Raw genomic sequence first — 18,625 nt, forward strand, 5'->3', positions numbered from 1 at the left:
TTTTCTTTTTTAAAATGGAGCCTTTGTAATTTGTATCCATAAAGTTTTTTATTGACAAACACAACATAGTTGAAGCCTGTGGTTGAAGCTGATATATAATTGTGTTTCATTCTACTTAAAAAATAAAAAGACATAATATTTCTTTAAAAATTTTATTTTCAGGCATTTCGCATTACATTTATTTCACATACGCAACAATTGTTGTGATGCAAAGGTTGTCATCATTTAAATCGCAAACTTGTAACAATATGTTTTTACTTAACATTTATCTACCAATTAAGTTAAAAAGCAACAATTTTCCAGGAGGAATTAGAGTCGTCACTACGGCTTGTGCACGCGGTAGCAACGGGCGCGACCGGCGCTCTATGCGTCACGCATCACTACGGGCGACTTCGCGCGCCGCTACACGCTTCCCGCTGGGACGCGGCGCGAGCGCGGGCCGACCTCGCCGCGAACATACTGCGGCAACTCGGCTTGCAGGACGCTGGTACTAAAAACAAAAGTTAAAAAAGTTAAAAAAGGGAAAAGAGCGTGTGTACCGAGCACACGTGTCAGAAGTCAAACTTCTTTGGCAAGATTCAAAGATACTAATAACGTCACCTTTCTCCACGATGTGACGGTATTGCTACGTGACTTTGAAATTTTACTCTCAACGCGCCTGAAGAAGTGTCACTTCAAAGGTGTTTTAACTAAATATTTAGTAATGTTTTAGCTAAATAAGAAAATGTATAAAAACTATAAAGCAGTTTAAGCGAAACGAAGCACGGGTCAGCTTGTAGATGTCAGCAACGGCAATCAATTAAGGCACACAGGTATCTACTATTTCATGACGATTTCTATAAAGACGACTCCAGGAATAAGAAAATTTGTTTGTGTAATAACTAATATGTGTTACGTAATAAATTACTGACTATTTGGATTCTGATAGAACAGTGGCCACTGCATAAAATATAAACATCATTAGAAGAAGAGAAATAGGATATGAGTATTTCCGGAATACCATCCCTTCCTAAACCTTCATTTGCAATGTTACCGTTTTCAAGATATCCGTAACTGAAATTGGAAACATTAATTTCTATAGACGTACCTTAATCCACATCTAAGATTAAAGTGACTCCGTGATGTAATTTTTTAAAGACCTGATATAAGTATATGACCTCACTCTGAAAAATGCTTTTATAGTATAAATAGACGTAGAATCTTTCGTTGTTCTTAGTGCGTTCGAAGAGATTCTATGCAATGTTCTAATAGTGAACAACATTGAATACTAGTTTTCGTTCACGCCAAAAGATCACGAAAGCTAGCTCTATGTTCATTTGCTCTAAATGCCTCGTTAGAAGAACGGAATCACAGGCAGAATCTTGAAAAAAAGCATTGTTTTAACCTTCAATCCTTTATTTTTACATGTAGGTATATCATGAAAATAAATACATTATTGTATCACAGTGAATGGACAGGTACCTAATTGTTAAGACTAAAAGGATCAGAGTTATAAATATAAAAAAATAGGCGACCCATTGTCATGTTGAAATATCTTTCGTAAATATACCTTCTTTGACGGAGTTTTCCTTACATAAGCCTCTTTTTTATTTTTCTTATTAAACTTCCGCAGTTGACAAAGGGATTTAGTACGTAGGTAGATACTCTCCCACGTTACTTTATATTGTTTATTGAAAATATTATTAACGTCTAAAAATCTTAAAAGTTAATTGCTATGAAAAGCGTTAATATATAAACATGCAGCTTTAAAAGATTATTAGTATTAATATCAGAGATGGTGATACATTTAAGCTTTTCTAATTAAAATATCTTTAATACGGTTTAGTTTAAGCCGTAAATTAAAATAATATAGCAAAATCGATGATCGATTGAGTTTATAACAGAATCAGATTTGCAATATCTATTTTCCGGCATTATTTCCTTCGTCTAATTTATAAAGGCCGTTAAATAACATAGAAATAGCTTCAATTGTATTTACAGAGCTCCGTTTCTATTTGACCTCGTTCGTGCCTCCGTAGGAAGATGAGTATTTGTCTTAAGGGCACTTGTTTAATGTATCTTTTCATTGTTTACAGTTCTTGTTCCTTAGTTGCGACTATTCCATTGTTATTATAGAGCCTTACACTATTTTCGTCTAGTAAAGTGTTCGATTAATTGTTTATCAATGTTTAGAAATATCTATTCTTCGAGTGGTCTGTAAAATCAGATTTGCATAGCCACTGTTGGTCCAGTAAAAACAAAAAAATCAACATAAATTAAGCATGAAATTCAACGCTGAACACACAGAAGCCCGAATGTAATAATAATCTGATACATGTTGATGTACAATTATTGTTACATTGCCTCATTAGTCATTAGGCATATCATCCATCATTATCTGCCCATTCATGTTTACAATGAATTTCATACATGGAACTTGTTTTTTTCTCATGAAGCCGGGGTTTTGTGATAACTTATATAAATTTAATTTTTATCATATAACATATTAATAGGATACACATTAAATTCACCACGTGAAAGACGTTTTAGTATGAACTTTTTATATTCAAGTGTTTATATTATATTCATCCTGAGTTGAACAAGTTCTCAAAAGTTGCATCGAGAGCTAAAATTCAGCAACGTGTTGTTAGAGCAAAACAATAGCAATTCGTGAAAAACCTTTGATTAAAACGTTTTTATTCTAGAAATATTGAAGGCGGTCTCACAAGGACTAGTAGAAGGTACAAGCACATCGGAGCGCGCGGTTGCGTCACGTGCGCTCTCGTTGAGGGCTGATGGTGTTGTGAACAGCGCGGTCGCGTGGAAGCGGTACAGTGCCGCTGAACCGGAGATCGTCATGTACCCGCAATTGGAGAAACCGCCAGATCCGGAATATCCGTGGTAAAATGGTTCACTTATTAACCTCGATCAAACTTCGTACGAAGAACTTATGGTTGATCTTTAATAAGTTTATTCCTTTACGGAGTAATTGTCAACAATCATTTTTCATAGTAGAACTTGTAAAATCGGATTTCAATTGTACTTAAATTGTAATACTTAAATGTCGTGTTTTATTCCTGGTTAATAGCATTTTTATAAGTATCCATCCAAACTTTCAACTCTAAGTAAAAAGTTAAACATATTCTAGGTACGTATCAGCACATGAAAGTGAATCCCTTCGGTCCCCAAAGTTCATGCCCTCTCCCCCCGGAGCCACGATGGAGGGGTGGTGGACATACCCGTATTACAGTTGCGAAGCGGAAAAATGGCTGCTCTCCTATACAGTTCCTGTGTCTACAATACGAGGGTGAGTTATAATACCTACCTTCCATCTACCTTCCTACATAACATTATTATTATTGTTATTCGTATAGTGCTCCATGCGACGTAGGTACATATCACAATGAATGTTATACATAATTTATATAATCTTAATATCCGAAAACAAGCGGATAGCATTTAAATTTACTTGCACTTCAGATACATAATATTATAAGCTAATCAAAATATGTACTACCCTTCCTAAGAACCTAATTAAAAAGCGAAGCTTTCACAATAGCTTCACGATATATTTATTGAATAGATTAGCAACTTACGTGTATTTAAATGACAGAAAGTTCAGAAATGAGCTCAACGGAAAATCATTTCAAACAATCTGATAAGATTAACAGAGTAGGCAAGGGACTTCCATTAAATGATAACGGTGCATTAATCTTCCTTTCAGGCTCAAAGGCGTTGTTTCGCTCGATATAGACATATCTAGTTTGGAAGTAAATCAGTGTGAAGAAAGCGATGCAGAGAACGATAATCAAATATATTCGTTCCACGGAACCCATAAATGTCCTAATGAAACTACTTACGTGAGTATTTGGCATATTATATTATAATTTATAGCCAAGGATTACGACGTGTACGGGATTATTGTTATAGATGTGGAAGTTAGCCAAACAAATGTTTTGTTCAGTCTTGTTTATAATATTTCGTTGTTTTGTACTTTAACCTACATGTTTACATTTTTGCTATGTAATATCTTCGATAAAATATGTGATATTTTCTTAGTAGGTACCTACCTATCCTATATAAAACATTGAGGTGTATATATTTTTATCCGATTTGTGTCTAATTTTCATTTTTAAAAAGTGTTATTGACAGTCACTCACGAAAGCTTTCATTTTCAATTACAACCATGTTAACCATATAATATACATATGCTTATAACAATAAACCTACCAATCGTTAACTCATTGTTGCTTCATAATTTCCACCTATTCATATAGCCAAAGATAATATAGTACTATTAATTAAGGTTTTATTATAGTGTGTATACAAACCAAATCGGGAAATGAGCGCCCGCCTCTCCGGCTGGTCGCGAGGCTCATACATCTGCAAGTGTAGACCGGGCTACTACTCGATACACCACCCAGAGGGGTTCAATGGCTCTCTTGTTGAAGGTATTCGCTTAAATGTTGATTTAATTAAATATTTGCTTAAATGTTGTTTTACAGTTTGTTTGGGTTGGGATACGTTTGATTTGGTTGTTATTTAATATTTTGTGTTTTTGTTATTTTACGGGTGTTTGAATATTATTATCTATGATCTGAATTATGATGAATTTTTGTGTTCTCTGTATGTTCTCATTCCATTGTGCATAATTACCTTGATAATTACACCAACTACCTACATGTAAATGAATTTCGGTTTGGGTCAATAATTTTATTGTACCTAACTATGCAAGATACCTACATAGTGGTTGGTAGATAGATCATGTAATAGGTATATCTAGGTAATAGTATGTAGTAGACTATATTGATAGTTTCTTGAAATTCATTTTGAGCTATGACGATGTATATTCATTTTTATTACTGATTTTCAGTTGCATATCAAGAATACGACGAAAATGGCGTAGAAAATTGGAGCGAGCCTTACGAATGTTTGAAGTGCCAACCGGGTTGCGAGTCATGCCGAGGGCCAGAACCTTGTCTTGCTACATATAACTGGCCATTTCGGTAAGGATAGAATTAAAAAAAGAGTTTGTTGAACGTGTTATAAAATTATATTTAAGTACCTATGTTCATAAATCGAGACAGTGGGCATAACATCACGTCATGACATGATAATGATGATAATGTAGTATTATTATCTACTAGCTTTCCACCCGCAGCTTCGCCCGCGCAGTCAAAGAAAAACCCGCATAGTTCCCGTTCCCGTGGGATTTCCGGGATAAAATCTATCCTCTTGCCCGGGGTAAAAAGTAGCCTATGTCCTATTTCCTATCAAAATATCTCTATACCAAATTTCATGCAATTTGGTTCAGTAGTTAAGGCGTGATTGAGTAACAGACAGACAGACAGAGTTACTTTCGCATTTATAATATTAGTATATGGATTTAAAATCAAAATTAAAAATGCTGTTTTTTTTTCTTTTCAGTTACAAATTCTTAGATGTTGTTTCTCTGCAGTCGACTATGACTTACGTTGATAACATTTTCTCATTCCAGGATATCTCTTCTTGTAATATCAGTGACTTGTGCAGTAATGACAGTCCTACTCACGATATACACGCGCCACCATCGACGAGTCAAAGTTTTTCGTGTAGCCAGTCCTGTGTTCCTCTCTATAACATTGCTGGGATGTGCTATTATGTATATGGAGGTATGTTATGTATGACTTGCTTATGGGGCTCTCTTCACAATGCGCATCTTTGGGCGAGTTGAGGCAATCATGATAGTGTAGAGGGCCTAATTATGTCTATGATCGGCATTGTAGATGTTTATCCATAATAATATAATAATAATCATTGTGCGGTATTGATTTATAAGATTTTTTTGATCTTGATGTTTTTAATTTATAGATGGCAGCTATCTTCCCAGTGCTCGATAGATATTCATGTATAGCAACTAAATGGACCCGCCACATGGGATTTTGTATCACATATACAGCGCTTCTTATGAAAACATGGAGGTAAGTTATTATTGATTTTTTAAATAGCCATAAAGTATTTATTTTATCCACCATGTAGATACATTTCGTTCTTTACAGAAAAAAGCTCCGTCACCTAACTTACAGAGCATATAATATAAAAATAATCAAATTCCAAATCATCACTCGAGTTTCTCCTATAATTTACCTATATTAAATTAAGCTATCAAATTTCCATAATCATTGATTAATTTATAAACATTGCAGGGTATCCCTAACATACCGTGTGAAATCAGCTCACAAACTAAAACTAACAGATAAACAATTGTTACAATGGATGGCGCCCATTCTTCTGATCATGTTGGTTTACCTCGGGACTTGGACGCTCTCCGCACCACCTGATGCTGAAGTCGTAAGTTTTATAAAATATAAACTCGTTGTTGAACATTGAGATATACATATGGAGACGACACCGCCTACATCACTTATGTTCCGCTCAACATACGCCATATGGCGTAACTGCACGCTCATTTTTTATTTGTTTTAAAGTGAAACGCATCAAATATGCCTTCGTGTGTGTTACGATATTGCACAAATAATACGGAAAAGTGCAAAGGAATAACTTTCATCGGTAAGTACCTAACTAGATAATAATTTTTAAAACTTAGAGCAAAAAAATGGCGCACAGATTTTGTTCGTGGTGTCTCCTCCATACGTAGTACTATTATCTCAATGTTGTTGAAGCGTTATCAAGTTCATATTTATTTAATTAGACTTCTAGAACCTCTTTTGAATTGTCATAACATAGCTGAATGCTGATTTCGGTTCCGTTAACTTTGTAAATTACGATTCGTCTTTGTTTAAAATCGCTAGTCTTAAACCTAGCTGATATATTTTTAACGGTTTTCGAATTTAGATCAATTTTTGTCCATAGATAACAGACAACAGGGGTTTGAAATTTAAGCAATGTACATACAACTGGTGGGACCACAGCTTAGCAATAGGTAAGAATCTCTGTGCTATAATAATTTTATTTCTTCGTTTACTTTCGACATACTTAGTATATCAAAAAAATTAATCTATTTTCGTAACTTCTTTCACATGAGACTTTATTGTCTATGTATAATGAAATGAAAGATTATTAATTTTATCGTTTTCCAGGTGAAATTCTATTCCTTCTGTGGGGTGTGCGTGTGTGTTACCGTGTGCGACACGCGGAGAGCCTCTACAACGAGGCCCGTCTTATCTCTATTGCTATTTACAACATTTTCACCGTGAATTCTCTTATGATCGCGTTTCAGTAAGTTTGTGAACTTGATCTTATTTGCTTTACTTAACACAATATTGCTATATACAGAAGTCTTAATAAAATAGTATCAATGAGTTGTTAATACTAACTACTAACTTCTCTAACTTCAAACCTGCTTACTTACTTCTATTTAAAATTTAGGCTTTTAATAAATAAGTGTTATTTAAATTTCAGCTTATTAATTCTACCACGTGCTGGACCAGATATTAAATATCTCCTTGGTTTTATAAGAACACAATTATCTACATCAACTACCGTCCTCTTGGTGTTCTTGCCCAAGGTAATAAATAATTTATAATTTTTTTTATTTTTGTAGCACAACTCGATACCTCTGTTGCGTAAGTCTGGGTGGCGCACGTAGCTCATCACCAGGTAGTGCGTCTACTTTTTCTAATACCATAAAGAAAGCATTTTAACATCATTGTTATTCAGAAGTAACTAAACTATGTATATATTCATAACTGTCATAGGTACCATGAATTCTTAATATTCCACCACATAATCAAAAGAGAATGGGTTAAGAATTCACGTATATAAATCCTTTAATATTTTTTTTATCTAATTCAGTATTTCCACTACAAGGTATTACGCGTGGTCCGTGGCACGGGCGACACGTGGGACAGCAGAGCGCGTGCACGCGGTGTGCCCGCGTCCTCCTCGCTCAACGGCATCGGGCTCGTGCCGGACGACCCGCCAGATCTCTTCCAGGAGAATGAGCAATTAAAGGTACTCTACCTAGTGTTTAGCGTTAAAGACGTGGTTTGAAATCGTGTTTTTACACGACGTTAGGTATAGATTGAAATCTGGTTTCAAAAAAGGTGGAAGAAGTTTCTAAAAATTGAAATTGATTTAGAGCAACCTATATCTACAATTTAAGTGGTTATCTACGGAGCAGCTTCCAGTGATTTTTATTGCGCAAAATTATAATTTCTGAGCAATTTGAGTTGACCGATGAAATTCTGAGCAATTTGGATAGTCAATAAAAATAAGATTTAAATCATATTTTACCAATACCAAGTTACTATAGTTATTATTCTTTGCAATTACAGGAAGAGGTCCAAAAACTGGCAGCTCAGATCGAGTTTATGAAGATAGTGCAAATGGAAATGCACAATCGACACCTTCGTCCAAAACCCGGCGGATACTTTAGCGCTAACGCTACTAATGTTCCGCAAAGTCCAATGCATTCCAAGACAGTTAATATTTCACAAGTAAGAATAATATAAATAACCCACCTTGTAGAGTAGATGTCCTGTAGATAAACGTGTACTTAGGAAAATCATAGTAAGTTAATAATTATTGGAATAGGTAGGCAAAGTTAGAATAATTATTGTGGGATACATGAAATTTTAAAAGTGCTTATGATTGTGGTTGAAAATGGTCTACCTACGTAATCTGCTGCATGACCATATTAATTTTAAACAAACAAATCCAAACCTTTCCACAACGCACCGAAAAAACTTCATTTAAATCTAATGAATGATCTAACGATGAATTTTGTCCTCTGCGTAAATCAGAAGCCAAACTACACTGATTAATCACAATAGCACAATATACCACCAACACTTTAACCAATGACTAGCGGCATTGAACAGGAGAGCACAGAATGGTCAGGGCCAGTGTGACTGGTGGCGTTCAGCGAGTGCGGCTGGTCGTGGCCCGGGCCGGCCGCGCGCCGCGTGCTCACCGCCATAGACACGAGACCACCCGCGTTCGTGTAGCACCAGCTTTATTCATAGATAGTAAACGCAGGTCCATTATTGTTACCTGTAGTCGTATAGAGACATTTTGACTGTTGACTTATGTTTGTTTGAATCTGTACAAAATAAATTGTGAATTTTATTGCTTGTGATGTTTTTTTCGCACTTAGAATTTTGAAACGTGAATTTCTTTTTATAATACCAACTATTGTCATGACGCGTTTGTGTTGTACCTACAATTCGGTTTACGTTTTAAATTACTTGTGAATGTTTAAACATAGGTAATATTAATTATTATAATTATTATAATATTATGTTGTTTTAAGGGAGTTAAATATTTAATCATACTTAGAGAATACAATCCCGGGATCCTGATTCCCGGGATCCCGGGATCCCGACCCTTTTCTGATCCCGAAAATCCAGGGACTGCACTTGACTAATCCCGGTATTTTCGGGATTTATATAAACAGCTATTCTATTTTGCATTCTACGATCCGTTGAGCCTTAACTATGACCTATAGGCTAGATTATACCTTAGCATAAAATTAACCTAAGGTACGATACGGATACGGACTATACTGGTACGGCCCTAATAATAGCAGACCTTAGAAGGGACTTTCCCACTCGGAATTTTTGAAGTGAAACTTCTTTATCGGCGTTGGAAAAAAATTTAGTGTAACATTTTTTCGTTACGCGTGACATTTTTCCGTTACGCGCCATCTTTTTCTTATCCCTACCACGCGTGATTCGACGTATTTCTGTAAAGTTGCATATAGTAAATTATTTTTCGAAAAATAAGGTCATAAAGAAGTTTCACTTCTTACGTGTGTACACTAATACACACACACATTTTTTTTCAATAAGATAATTCCCCTTCAGGAATTTCCTGAACGATAGTATTGGATGCTTTAATATTTCTAAAATTCTAAATCAGAAATTCTAAATAGAGCTTTTGATTTGTATATTTTTTATTTTAGTATTATTGCAACTGACAATATTAACCTTCGGCATACAAGGTGAAAAAAACTCCTCACCTATACAACGTGGGGTTAAACTAACCCCATTAGAGATTGTCTCTACTTTATGTGTGCATCATGTGCAATAAGTTTGAATGGGTTTTTTTGTTACGTACATTAATAAGCTAATGAATAAAAAACAAAAAGTATCAAATTAAACATTTATTATTAAAAAAAACTTAAAAATCACGTAACCTTTCCGTGCATTCAACAAAATGTTATTAAATCGAAATAAAAAATCAACAAAAATATTTATTCTTTTTTAACTTAATTATTTTACTTCTTATATAAAATAAGACAATAAGGCTTTATAAAAAAATAACAATAATTGGCTCTTTATGACTATTTGAGCGAAATTATTCGTTATCTAAAATAGTACAATTTTGACACATCAAATTCGCATATGTTCCTTACATATGGCGGCGTTACATTTGAAACATCCGTTCAGAGTCTTCCTATCTTTGTGTTATTGTGTCTTGGACAGAAAGAACATCGCTGAGACCTTCTTGGTTGCTTTTGCGGTGGTCCTGGTACTTCTTGGCCCAAAGTTTTCGTCGTCCGACGAAGTTTTATTTTCTTCCAATAAGGCCGCCGCAATACGATCATCCTGCATATTATTATTCATATTGACTATCTATACCTACAATAAAAATAAAAAAGTATAAATAAAACACTAATTGTAGCAGTAAATAACAAAAAAACACAGAAGTAGGTACATACTTTTTTGACAACGTCCCATACAACGTGGGGTAAAAAACGCCCGGGACCCACTTTGAGCACGTGCTCACACGACCCTGGCGCGCGTAGTATTGATTCAACGCTGTGATTCGACGCGGTAATATTTAAACTTCAGCTACTGTGAAAATTAAGTTATTTGGTTGCATTTTAATATAAAATCAACGCAATTTAAAAGTGTTGGGGTTAAAATAACCCCACCTTGTATGCCGAAGGTTAAAAACATCTTTTGAGAAAAAAAAATTGAAGTTTACTTCAATTTTTTTTAATTAGAACCCAATTTCCACATAAGGCTGATCCCGGGATCCCGGGATTACTCATCAAAAATCCCGTAATCCCGGGATTGAAAAACATGCTCGGGATTGTATTCTCTAATCATACTGCCCGTCAGAATGTATATTTTTATGATATACCAAAGAGCAAATTTTATCTTGTACGAGTAAAATGTAGGTATATTATTATTTATTATTTATATATTGTAATAATGTTTTTCATATATAAACCTTGTACATAACTTGTTGAAAAATTAATAATTTTAGATGATTTTTATATTATATATTTATTCACCTGTTTTTATGCATTTAAAATTTAAGATTCACGTGTTTTACGAATTAGGTACACAGTAATAGGATATCTTTATTTGTGATTGAAAATTGTAAAGTGCATAGTTACTGTCCAATTTGGAAACTGTTTAGGTATTTTACTTTTAATGTTTTTGATTGCAGTTACCTACCTTCATATGTTTATTTTTATTTAATTCGTAGGTAGTTATGTATATTATGCAAGCATTATATAGGTAAGTACAGGAACATAACTATTTTTAAATAAGTAAGTAGTCAAAAACTGTATTTTATTGAATTCAATGCATTTTTTGATTTGTAAAATATATTTTTATTTGATTATATAATACACTGTTATAATTACATATTAGCATAAAATAATAAGTAGAACATAAGTGAATTTATATTTTTTTGGTTTTTATGGCATTCAAATGCTTTATAAATATAAATTTATAAAGAATAGAAAAAATTCGATCACGAGGCGGGACTCGAACCCGCATCCTTCGCGCCATTCCGGGGCGGATGCCTAACCAACTCAGCCACTCGTGACCCGCCTGAGCAATCGAATTTATTCTATCCTTTCAGTTTTATGTGTCTTAAGGGACACACCGCGCGCCATCTATTGAGATGATTTAACAACCATCTCAACCAATATGAAGCACTTTTCAGTGAATGCAATATTGTAACGATGGAACACGACCTTTTCTTGAAGGTCTCTTTTATAGAACATAAGTGTATAGATGTAGTGTAAAAACAGCTATTTGTGTATTTACTGTGTATAAACAACTTCTATGATTAATCTATATTGTTTAAGCCTTTACAAAAGGATATTTTGCGAAATAGCATATCATGCGAGTCTTTAGTCATTGTGAATATTTTAAAACCTACTGCTCAATTTTAAAGAATTATAATATTATTTTATATGGTTTACACCTGTGGTTATTGAAAGTTAACTACCTAAATGTACTTTGCTATATACATAATTATATTTTTAAATTTATAATTTCATTTAATTAATATTTAATTTTATAGTTTATCATAAGCTAGCTATAGGGTATAGCTTTAAATAATTATAATATTTTGATTTATTTACTTCATGTGCTTGCAACTTTGTTGATGTATTCATTACTTGTTAGTTGGTAAGCACTTAGGAATAATTATTATTTCTAAAACTTATAGTTTTGGTCTAGCAGTAGCCATTCTCATAATATAATAAAATGTATATTATATTATGCACTCTGCAGCTAGCTTATGTTTATCCAAGATATGTTTGTATTGGTTGATTAATACAAAATAATAATAATAAACATCAACCATATGTCAATGTGTATTTGTCATAGACAATAATTGCAAAGTTAATATATTATAGTATACAAAATATATAATATGGTTATGTTCTTGTTGAAACTTAATGAATTTATATTATGTAATTGTATTTTAATTCTAGAAGGAATTAAGGCTAAAAATGTGTACATAATATGAAGAAAGCATAAATTCTAAAGAATTGTACATAATGAAAATGTAATTTTAATAATTTCATTGATATTTATTAATTTTCATATTTAAATGATTCTATTATAACTTTTAATTAGTCTTAGGTACCCACAAAAATGGCAACTTATTCTTTTTAAATTTAACCTAATGGCTATTCTGATATATATTTTACTTTGGAGTAAGTATATTAATTTTTAGGTAAAGTTCCAGATATTGTCAATTTACAGAGTTACCAAAGACGTATAAAATAATTGTAAGACTATCGATTTACCAGTTTCTTTATTTGTTGAGATTAATACAATTTAAATCCTTTAAAATATTTCTAGAATTTAGTCCATTCCATTTCAAGTAGGTATAAGATATTAAGCTTCTATAATACCTATTATGTTGTTGTTTAGATGTCTGTAAAGTGTAAATTTAGGTGCAGTGAAACTCATTATTTTTGTGAATGTTACTTTTTCAAAGTACCTAATCTAAGTCATAAATGTGATATAGCTAGAACTAGATAGTAATAGATTCTACAATATTGACAATTACAGTTTATTTGAATTTGATACATATAAAATATAAAAAATATATTTATAGGTAGTTAGTTAACTATATGACAATAAAGTAAAAAAAGTCTAAACAATGAAAAAATTAATCAGAAGAAAATAGAATGGACCTTACTATAATACTAAAGAATTTAAAAATTATAAGATCCAATACCATAAAAAATATCAATCTAACTACATATATCATTAATATTTAATTTTATAACAATTTTATAGCTTACATGCAAAAAAATGAGGTCACCATAGTTAATATTGTTTGGAGTTGAAAATCAATTAACTTAAATTATGTAATATTTGAGATAAAACAAACAAAAATATGATAAACATTTTTTTTTAATTTTGGTGACAAAGTTAATTTTAATTTTTAACCAATTATAAGGATTTCTCAAGTGCTCTTATTTCTATTGAGAACTTCATATTTTAGTTTGCCGCTAATTAAGTTGTGATAATTACAAAGAAGTCAAACAAAATAAAATAATACTATAGTCTCTAGTATACTAACCAATTTCTATACACTTCAAGAAAAGAAAACTATGTACAAAAATTCAACAACACCATCCATGTAGGAAAAGTTTGAAGAAAAGGCTAAAAGTTTCATTATTACTTCAATTTAAGTTTAATATAAAAAAAAAAAAAAATATAATAAGTAATAATAGTTTAAAAAAACTAAAAAACACGCTTTTTATTCTATAAACCGAACTAAAAAATAGAAAATTTTATCAAATTAGTGTATTGGCATCGGTCCTCAATAAATCTACAAAGTTTGAACGAAATCTGGCCGTTTAAAGTGGGTCAAAATCGCGCCCAAAGAAGTCGGTTACAAACATACAGGTGAAGCTAATAAGTGTAATAATAAAATAAACTGTAATTGTCAAGATAAAATAGGATAGACAATGTTTGTAGATGAGTAAAGTATGCATATTTTATTTAAAATAATAAATGTCTGCAGATTGTTGTTGTGCCAAGTTATATAAACATTTTAGATACTATTTTAATTTATATAAAAGTCTATTTGTTCTAGATATTATATTTTCTTGTTAAGTGATTGACGACCAGTCAATGTTATAAAGATTTATGTATTAATAAATGTTGTTGTTCTCAACAGTTAGATAATGTAAGATGTGTTTTTACAATAAAATAATACATGTTATTGTTGTTTTTTTTATTTCCTTAAAATAATATATAATATTACTTAATATTTGTACAGTACAACATACTTCATATTAGATATTGGGATCCAATTACTTCATAACATGCTCAAGTTAGTCTGCTAATATAATGATGAGTAGTTTCAGGCCTGAAATAAATACATTCAATTAAGATATGAGTGATTTTATAGTATTATATTGATGTACCTAGGCTACTTTGTTCAAAAGTACTTTAATAAAAATTTATATTACCTCACTCAATTAATCTTCAAAAAGATCTTCTTTATGAGGTTTCTGCATAAATGGTACCCTCGAGCAAAGGAACTGGAGCTCATTATGCACTGATTTAACAGTATTAGGATTTTCTAATTTCTTCTTAAGTACATCCAGTACTTCCATATTCTTTGTCGCAATCTCACAAACTTTTTCAACCGACGACAATTCCTCATCTTCAGCAGATAACACGGCTTCCATTAAGGCAGCACGGTGTACTCGTTTTCTTAAGTTGCTGATTTCATCTTTAAGACTTTCATACTCCTCTTCAGAAACTTGATTTAGTCGAACTTCGTCCTCTGGTAACAGGACATTCTGTGGTATTTTCAGTAAACGCTCGATTTCTTCATCAATAACTTCGAGAGAAGACCCTGCCCTTTCACAATACAAACGTATAAGTTTATCACACGAACGAGTAAGAGTTTTTCTATCCGTATCGTTCAAACCCAACGAGTCTTGAATGGACGATTCCATATATTTCACCCCATTTTGTATTTTTTGTTCTACCATCTGCCGCACAGCGATCTTGAAACGTTGGGCTCCGAAACCAAAATGCTGAGTTTCATATTCCTCGTCTGTTCCTCCAGTCCAACGCGGGGTGTTAATCATGATTGTGGATATTCCGTAACAGTAACTAGTAACTTGAAATATGCAAAGAATTAGTCTACATTTAGTCCACACAATTTACAAAGAATTCAGATAATTAAACTATTCAAGCACATTAATAAGTATCAAACAATAATCATAAAAAACACACAAGGACAAACGGCAAACCATGAAACCCATGAAACCAAACAACCACGCAAACAACAACAAACAAGTTTTAATCAGCCATTCCGCGTTCGTTATTTCAAATTTGAGTGACAACTGACAGTTAAGCAAGTTAAATTATTGCCATCAGAAATATTGTAATTATATACAATATACATACCTATATAAATATTAGTATTTTAATTCCAAAATAATAAAAAATATTATAGTAATAGCACAGACTAATAATAATATACTACGTATGTAATAGTTATCTTACAATAATTTCATAAGTATATTGCGATCCTTTTAGAAAATATTAGGAACGAAGTTATGTTTTACCGCCATCTATCAATACACTTGAGAAATATTTAATTTGTGCCATTTTATTATGATTTCAGATATAAATTCTAGATGGCGCTATAATCAATTTTTGACTTCTTGTATCGGGGCAAATGGTATAATTTCGGGCGACTCCAGGCGGCATGATAGTGGGCGGCAGAAAGCACTTTTTAATTCAGAAAATATATATAAAAAAAATAATATATAATAAATAATTTGATGAGGCTAGTTTTTAGAACCTCACAAAATATAAACAGTATGTAAAACTAGCCTCATTAAATTATGGGGTTCAATAGGTCATTAGTTGTTTTCTTTGTGAAAATAATTATATTATTCAAATTAAAAAAGTTATATTTTAGAAAAAACATTGTTCTCTAAGGGAAAATAAAACAATTGAGTTTTCAGTCAACCTAAGAACTTAATACATCTTTGTAAATAAATTTCTGGGCTGTCTGCAGAACTTGGCACACATTTAGATCTCATTTCTTTTTTTGGCAAATTAAGTCAACGATTGAACTCGGCTCCAATTTTTACATTTATGTTTTTGGTGGGATATCATTACTTTTTGTACAGAAAATTACTCTGCAAATTTGATTTACTTTATAAATATAATACTTTTTATATACGATTTTTTTTTCTTGCGGTTTCTCTGTATGGTTTGTTTATTATTATTCTCTATATTTTCTTGTATGTTATGAATGTCAGCGCACATTGCCCCGTCATTATCTGCAATTTTTTAAACTCGTTTTCTGTTTAAAAGATTACATGATTTTCTAAACATCCAGCGTGAATTTGTACACAACTACACACACTATTACCAAGATGCAAAGATCGTTGTAGAAGAATCGTCGCCTTACTCCATGACGTTACGGTATTGCCATGACGCAATCTTGAAATTTTACTCTAAACGCGCCTAAAGATGTTTCACTCATATTATTATTACGCAAATTAAATCATTTCGACCTTCGACGAAGCCTTCTTCCATTACTTACACCATTTATGGTAATTATTTTTGCATGCTTGTATTGGCTAAACATGTTTGTGCTTTATTAATATAATTGTATCACCATTGAATACCATGTTTAAAGCCAAATAAAGATTTTATTTATTTATTTATTTATTTACACTGAAATTAAAACTAAACTAGTTAAACACTCATAAATAAAGAATAAATAAATGTGAATATGTAAAATTATATATTATTTTTAACTGTATGAGCAATAAAGGCAATATTTTTATTACAATTTTCTTTTATTTTACGTTTAATAACAGTTTTGAATAAAGAAATCATGCAATCGAAGTAATCCGCCCTAGCGATACTAGCGCGAGTGAGTATGATGTCAGAGGCGCTTCGAATCTACAGATGTTTCGTCCTAAAATATGTAAACTTCAATAATCTATATCTCAGTCATTTATTGATGGATTTCAATTTTTTTTTCGGCCACTGATTAGTTTTGATCTATTTTTTAAGACTAGTAAGGTGAATATACTATTTTCTATTTTTTTAAACTTTTCCATTTTTCCATACAAACAAAATTTATGTCATTGAAAAAAAAATTAAATACAAATAAATTCAGTATTTTCTGATTTTTTCCTTTGTATACTCACTATTACCTAGTTGATTACAAAATTTGAACTTTCTAGGTCATCTGGAAGTGGGTTAGGTTTTGTATATGTCTATAAGTCAGTCAGTCTTAAAAATTGCGATTTTTGGATATTAATATCTACGCAACTGTTTAATCTGTATTTATGAAATTTAAGGTTCTTGTTTATCTTGAGGTCCTCTTGATATGTACCAAATTTGGTTTATATAACTTAAATAGTTTTCGAGTTATAAGGGGGTGAAAAGTGGCTCGAAATGGTTCGTGTAAATATACACACGGCTGCTGCTCGCCAGTTCTCTTCGCTTGAACCCGGCTTGACACGCTGCCGCGTGTCTAGATAAATCTCGTGTCACAATGTTTGTCCTCAATGGACTCCTAAACCACTAAACCGATTATGATAAAATTCGCACACCATGTGCAGTTCGATCCAACTTGAGAGAGAGGATAGGTTTTATCCCGGAAATCCCACGGGAAAGGGAACTATGCGGGGTTTTCTCTGAAAACGCGGACGAAGCCGCGGGCGGAAAGCTAGTATTATATATTATTGTAGCTACGACAACAAAATATTTTGTTTTCCATCGCATATTTTCCCAAAGAAAAGACAGCTATGTAGAAACATTGACGTATTCCCTTATATTCCTATTACTTGCTTCTAAAAGTTCTCTAAAAGCCTTCTTCACGCCTACATACATGAGTTTGTATATATTATTATACTTTTGTATGTATGACATTTTTGTCTTTGAAATATTTGGTTCTAGGATATGCTGGTTTCTACGAGTAGAGAGTTAGTACAAGTTATTAATGAAATATCTGGAAGCAGACTTATTTATTGTCTAAGTAAAAAGAGTCCTATTTCCTTTTACTTTGATATAAAATCATTTAATTGTCGTTTTCTATTTAGGACCTCTAGGTAGTAAGAGTAAATTGTCAGACTTTGATCACGGAATGAATAGGCAATGGTAGATACTAGATAGAGATTATCGAACTTATCGTTGTCGCAAAAAAATTATTAGCTTTAATTTTATTGATTAACCTACTTTTTTTAAACTTCTTATAACTAAGTACGGAAGTATCATGATATACCTAACTACCTATTTATATACTAGAAACAGAATAATAAAACTGTCCCAAAAGGATCGATATTTTACTAAATAGGTAACTAGTTGTGCGCTAGCGGAGTCTGAAAACGCCAAAATACCGGTCGGTCTGATAAGTTTCAGAATATTTATAGGTTAAACAATCG

The 18,625-nt window shown here is 32.3% G+C and overlaps 2 protein-coding genes across 2 annotated transcripts in view; one reads left to right on the forward strand and one right to left on the reverse strand.

The window, feature by feature from the left end:
- LOC123697868 (probable G-protein coupled receptor CG31760) overlaps positions 1-9,202 on the forward strand; it is a 40,078-nt gene extending 30,876 nt beyond the window's left edge. The window contains exons 3-17 of the mRNA XM_045644427.1: positions 304-487; positions 2,685-2,880; positions 3,128-3,286; positions 3,704-3,839; positions 4,298-4,430; positions 4,853-4,985; positions 5,477-5,630; positions 5,830-5,939; positions 6,165-6,309; positions 6,832-6,901; positions 7,059-7,197; positions 7,381-7,486; positions 7,789-7,932; positions 8,256-8,417; positions 8,802-9,202. Coding sequence (XP_045500383.1) covers positions 304-487; positions 2,685-2,880; positions 3,128-3,286; positions 3,704-3,839; positions 4,298-4,430; positions 4,853-4,985; positions 5,477-5,630; positions 5,830-5,939; positions 6,165-6,309; positions 6,832-6,901; positions 7,059-7,197; positions 7,381-7,486; positions 7,789-7,932; positions 8,256-8,417; positions 8,802-8,831 — 2,001 coding nt within the window. The 3' untranslated portion in view covers positions 8,832-9,202. The remainder of the gene's footprint in view (positions 1-303; positions 488-2,684; positions 2,881-3,127; positions 3,287-3,703; positions 3,840-4,297; positions 4,431-4,852; positions 4,986-5,476; positions 5,631-5,829; positions 5,940-6,164; positions 6,310-6,831; positions 6,902-7,058; positions 7,198-7,380; positions 7,487-7,788; positions 7,933-8,255; positions 8,418-8,801) is intronic.
- Positions 9,203-14,117: 4,915 nt separating this feature from the next.
- Positions 14,118-15,517, reverse strand: LOC123697903 (protein MIS12 homolog). The gene is made up of 2 exons (XM_045644474.1): positions 14,666-15,517; positions 14,118-14,562 (listed from the first exon to the last, which is right to left on the reverse strand). Exon 1 carries the CDS (start codon positions 15,293-15,295, stop codon positions 14,675-14,677), a length of 621 nt encoding a protein of 206 aa, XP_045500430.1. The 5' UTR covers positions 15,296-15,517; the 3' UTR covers positions 14,118-14,562; positions 14,666-14,674.
- Positions 15,518-18,625: the final 3,108 nt, after the last annotated feature.

The sequence above is a fragment of the Colias croceus genome, chromosome 15, assembly GCF_905220415.1.
Source record: "Colias croceus chromosome 15, ilColCroc2.1".
In the NCBI taxonomy this organism is placed as follows: domain Eukaryota; kingdom Metazoa; phylum Arthropoda; class Insecta; order Lepidoptera; family Pieridae; genus Colias; species Colias croceus.

Bases quoted from the DNA above. Each gene is read 5' to 3' on its own strand.
- LOC123697903 (XM_045644474.1), bottom strand. From the start codon at position 15,295: ATGATTAACACCCCGCGTTGGACTGGAGGAACAGACGAGGAATATGAA.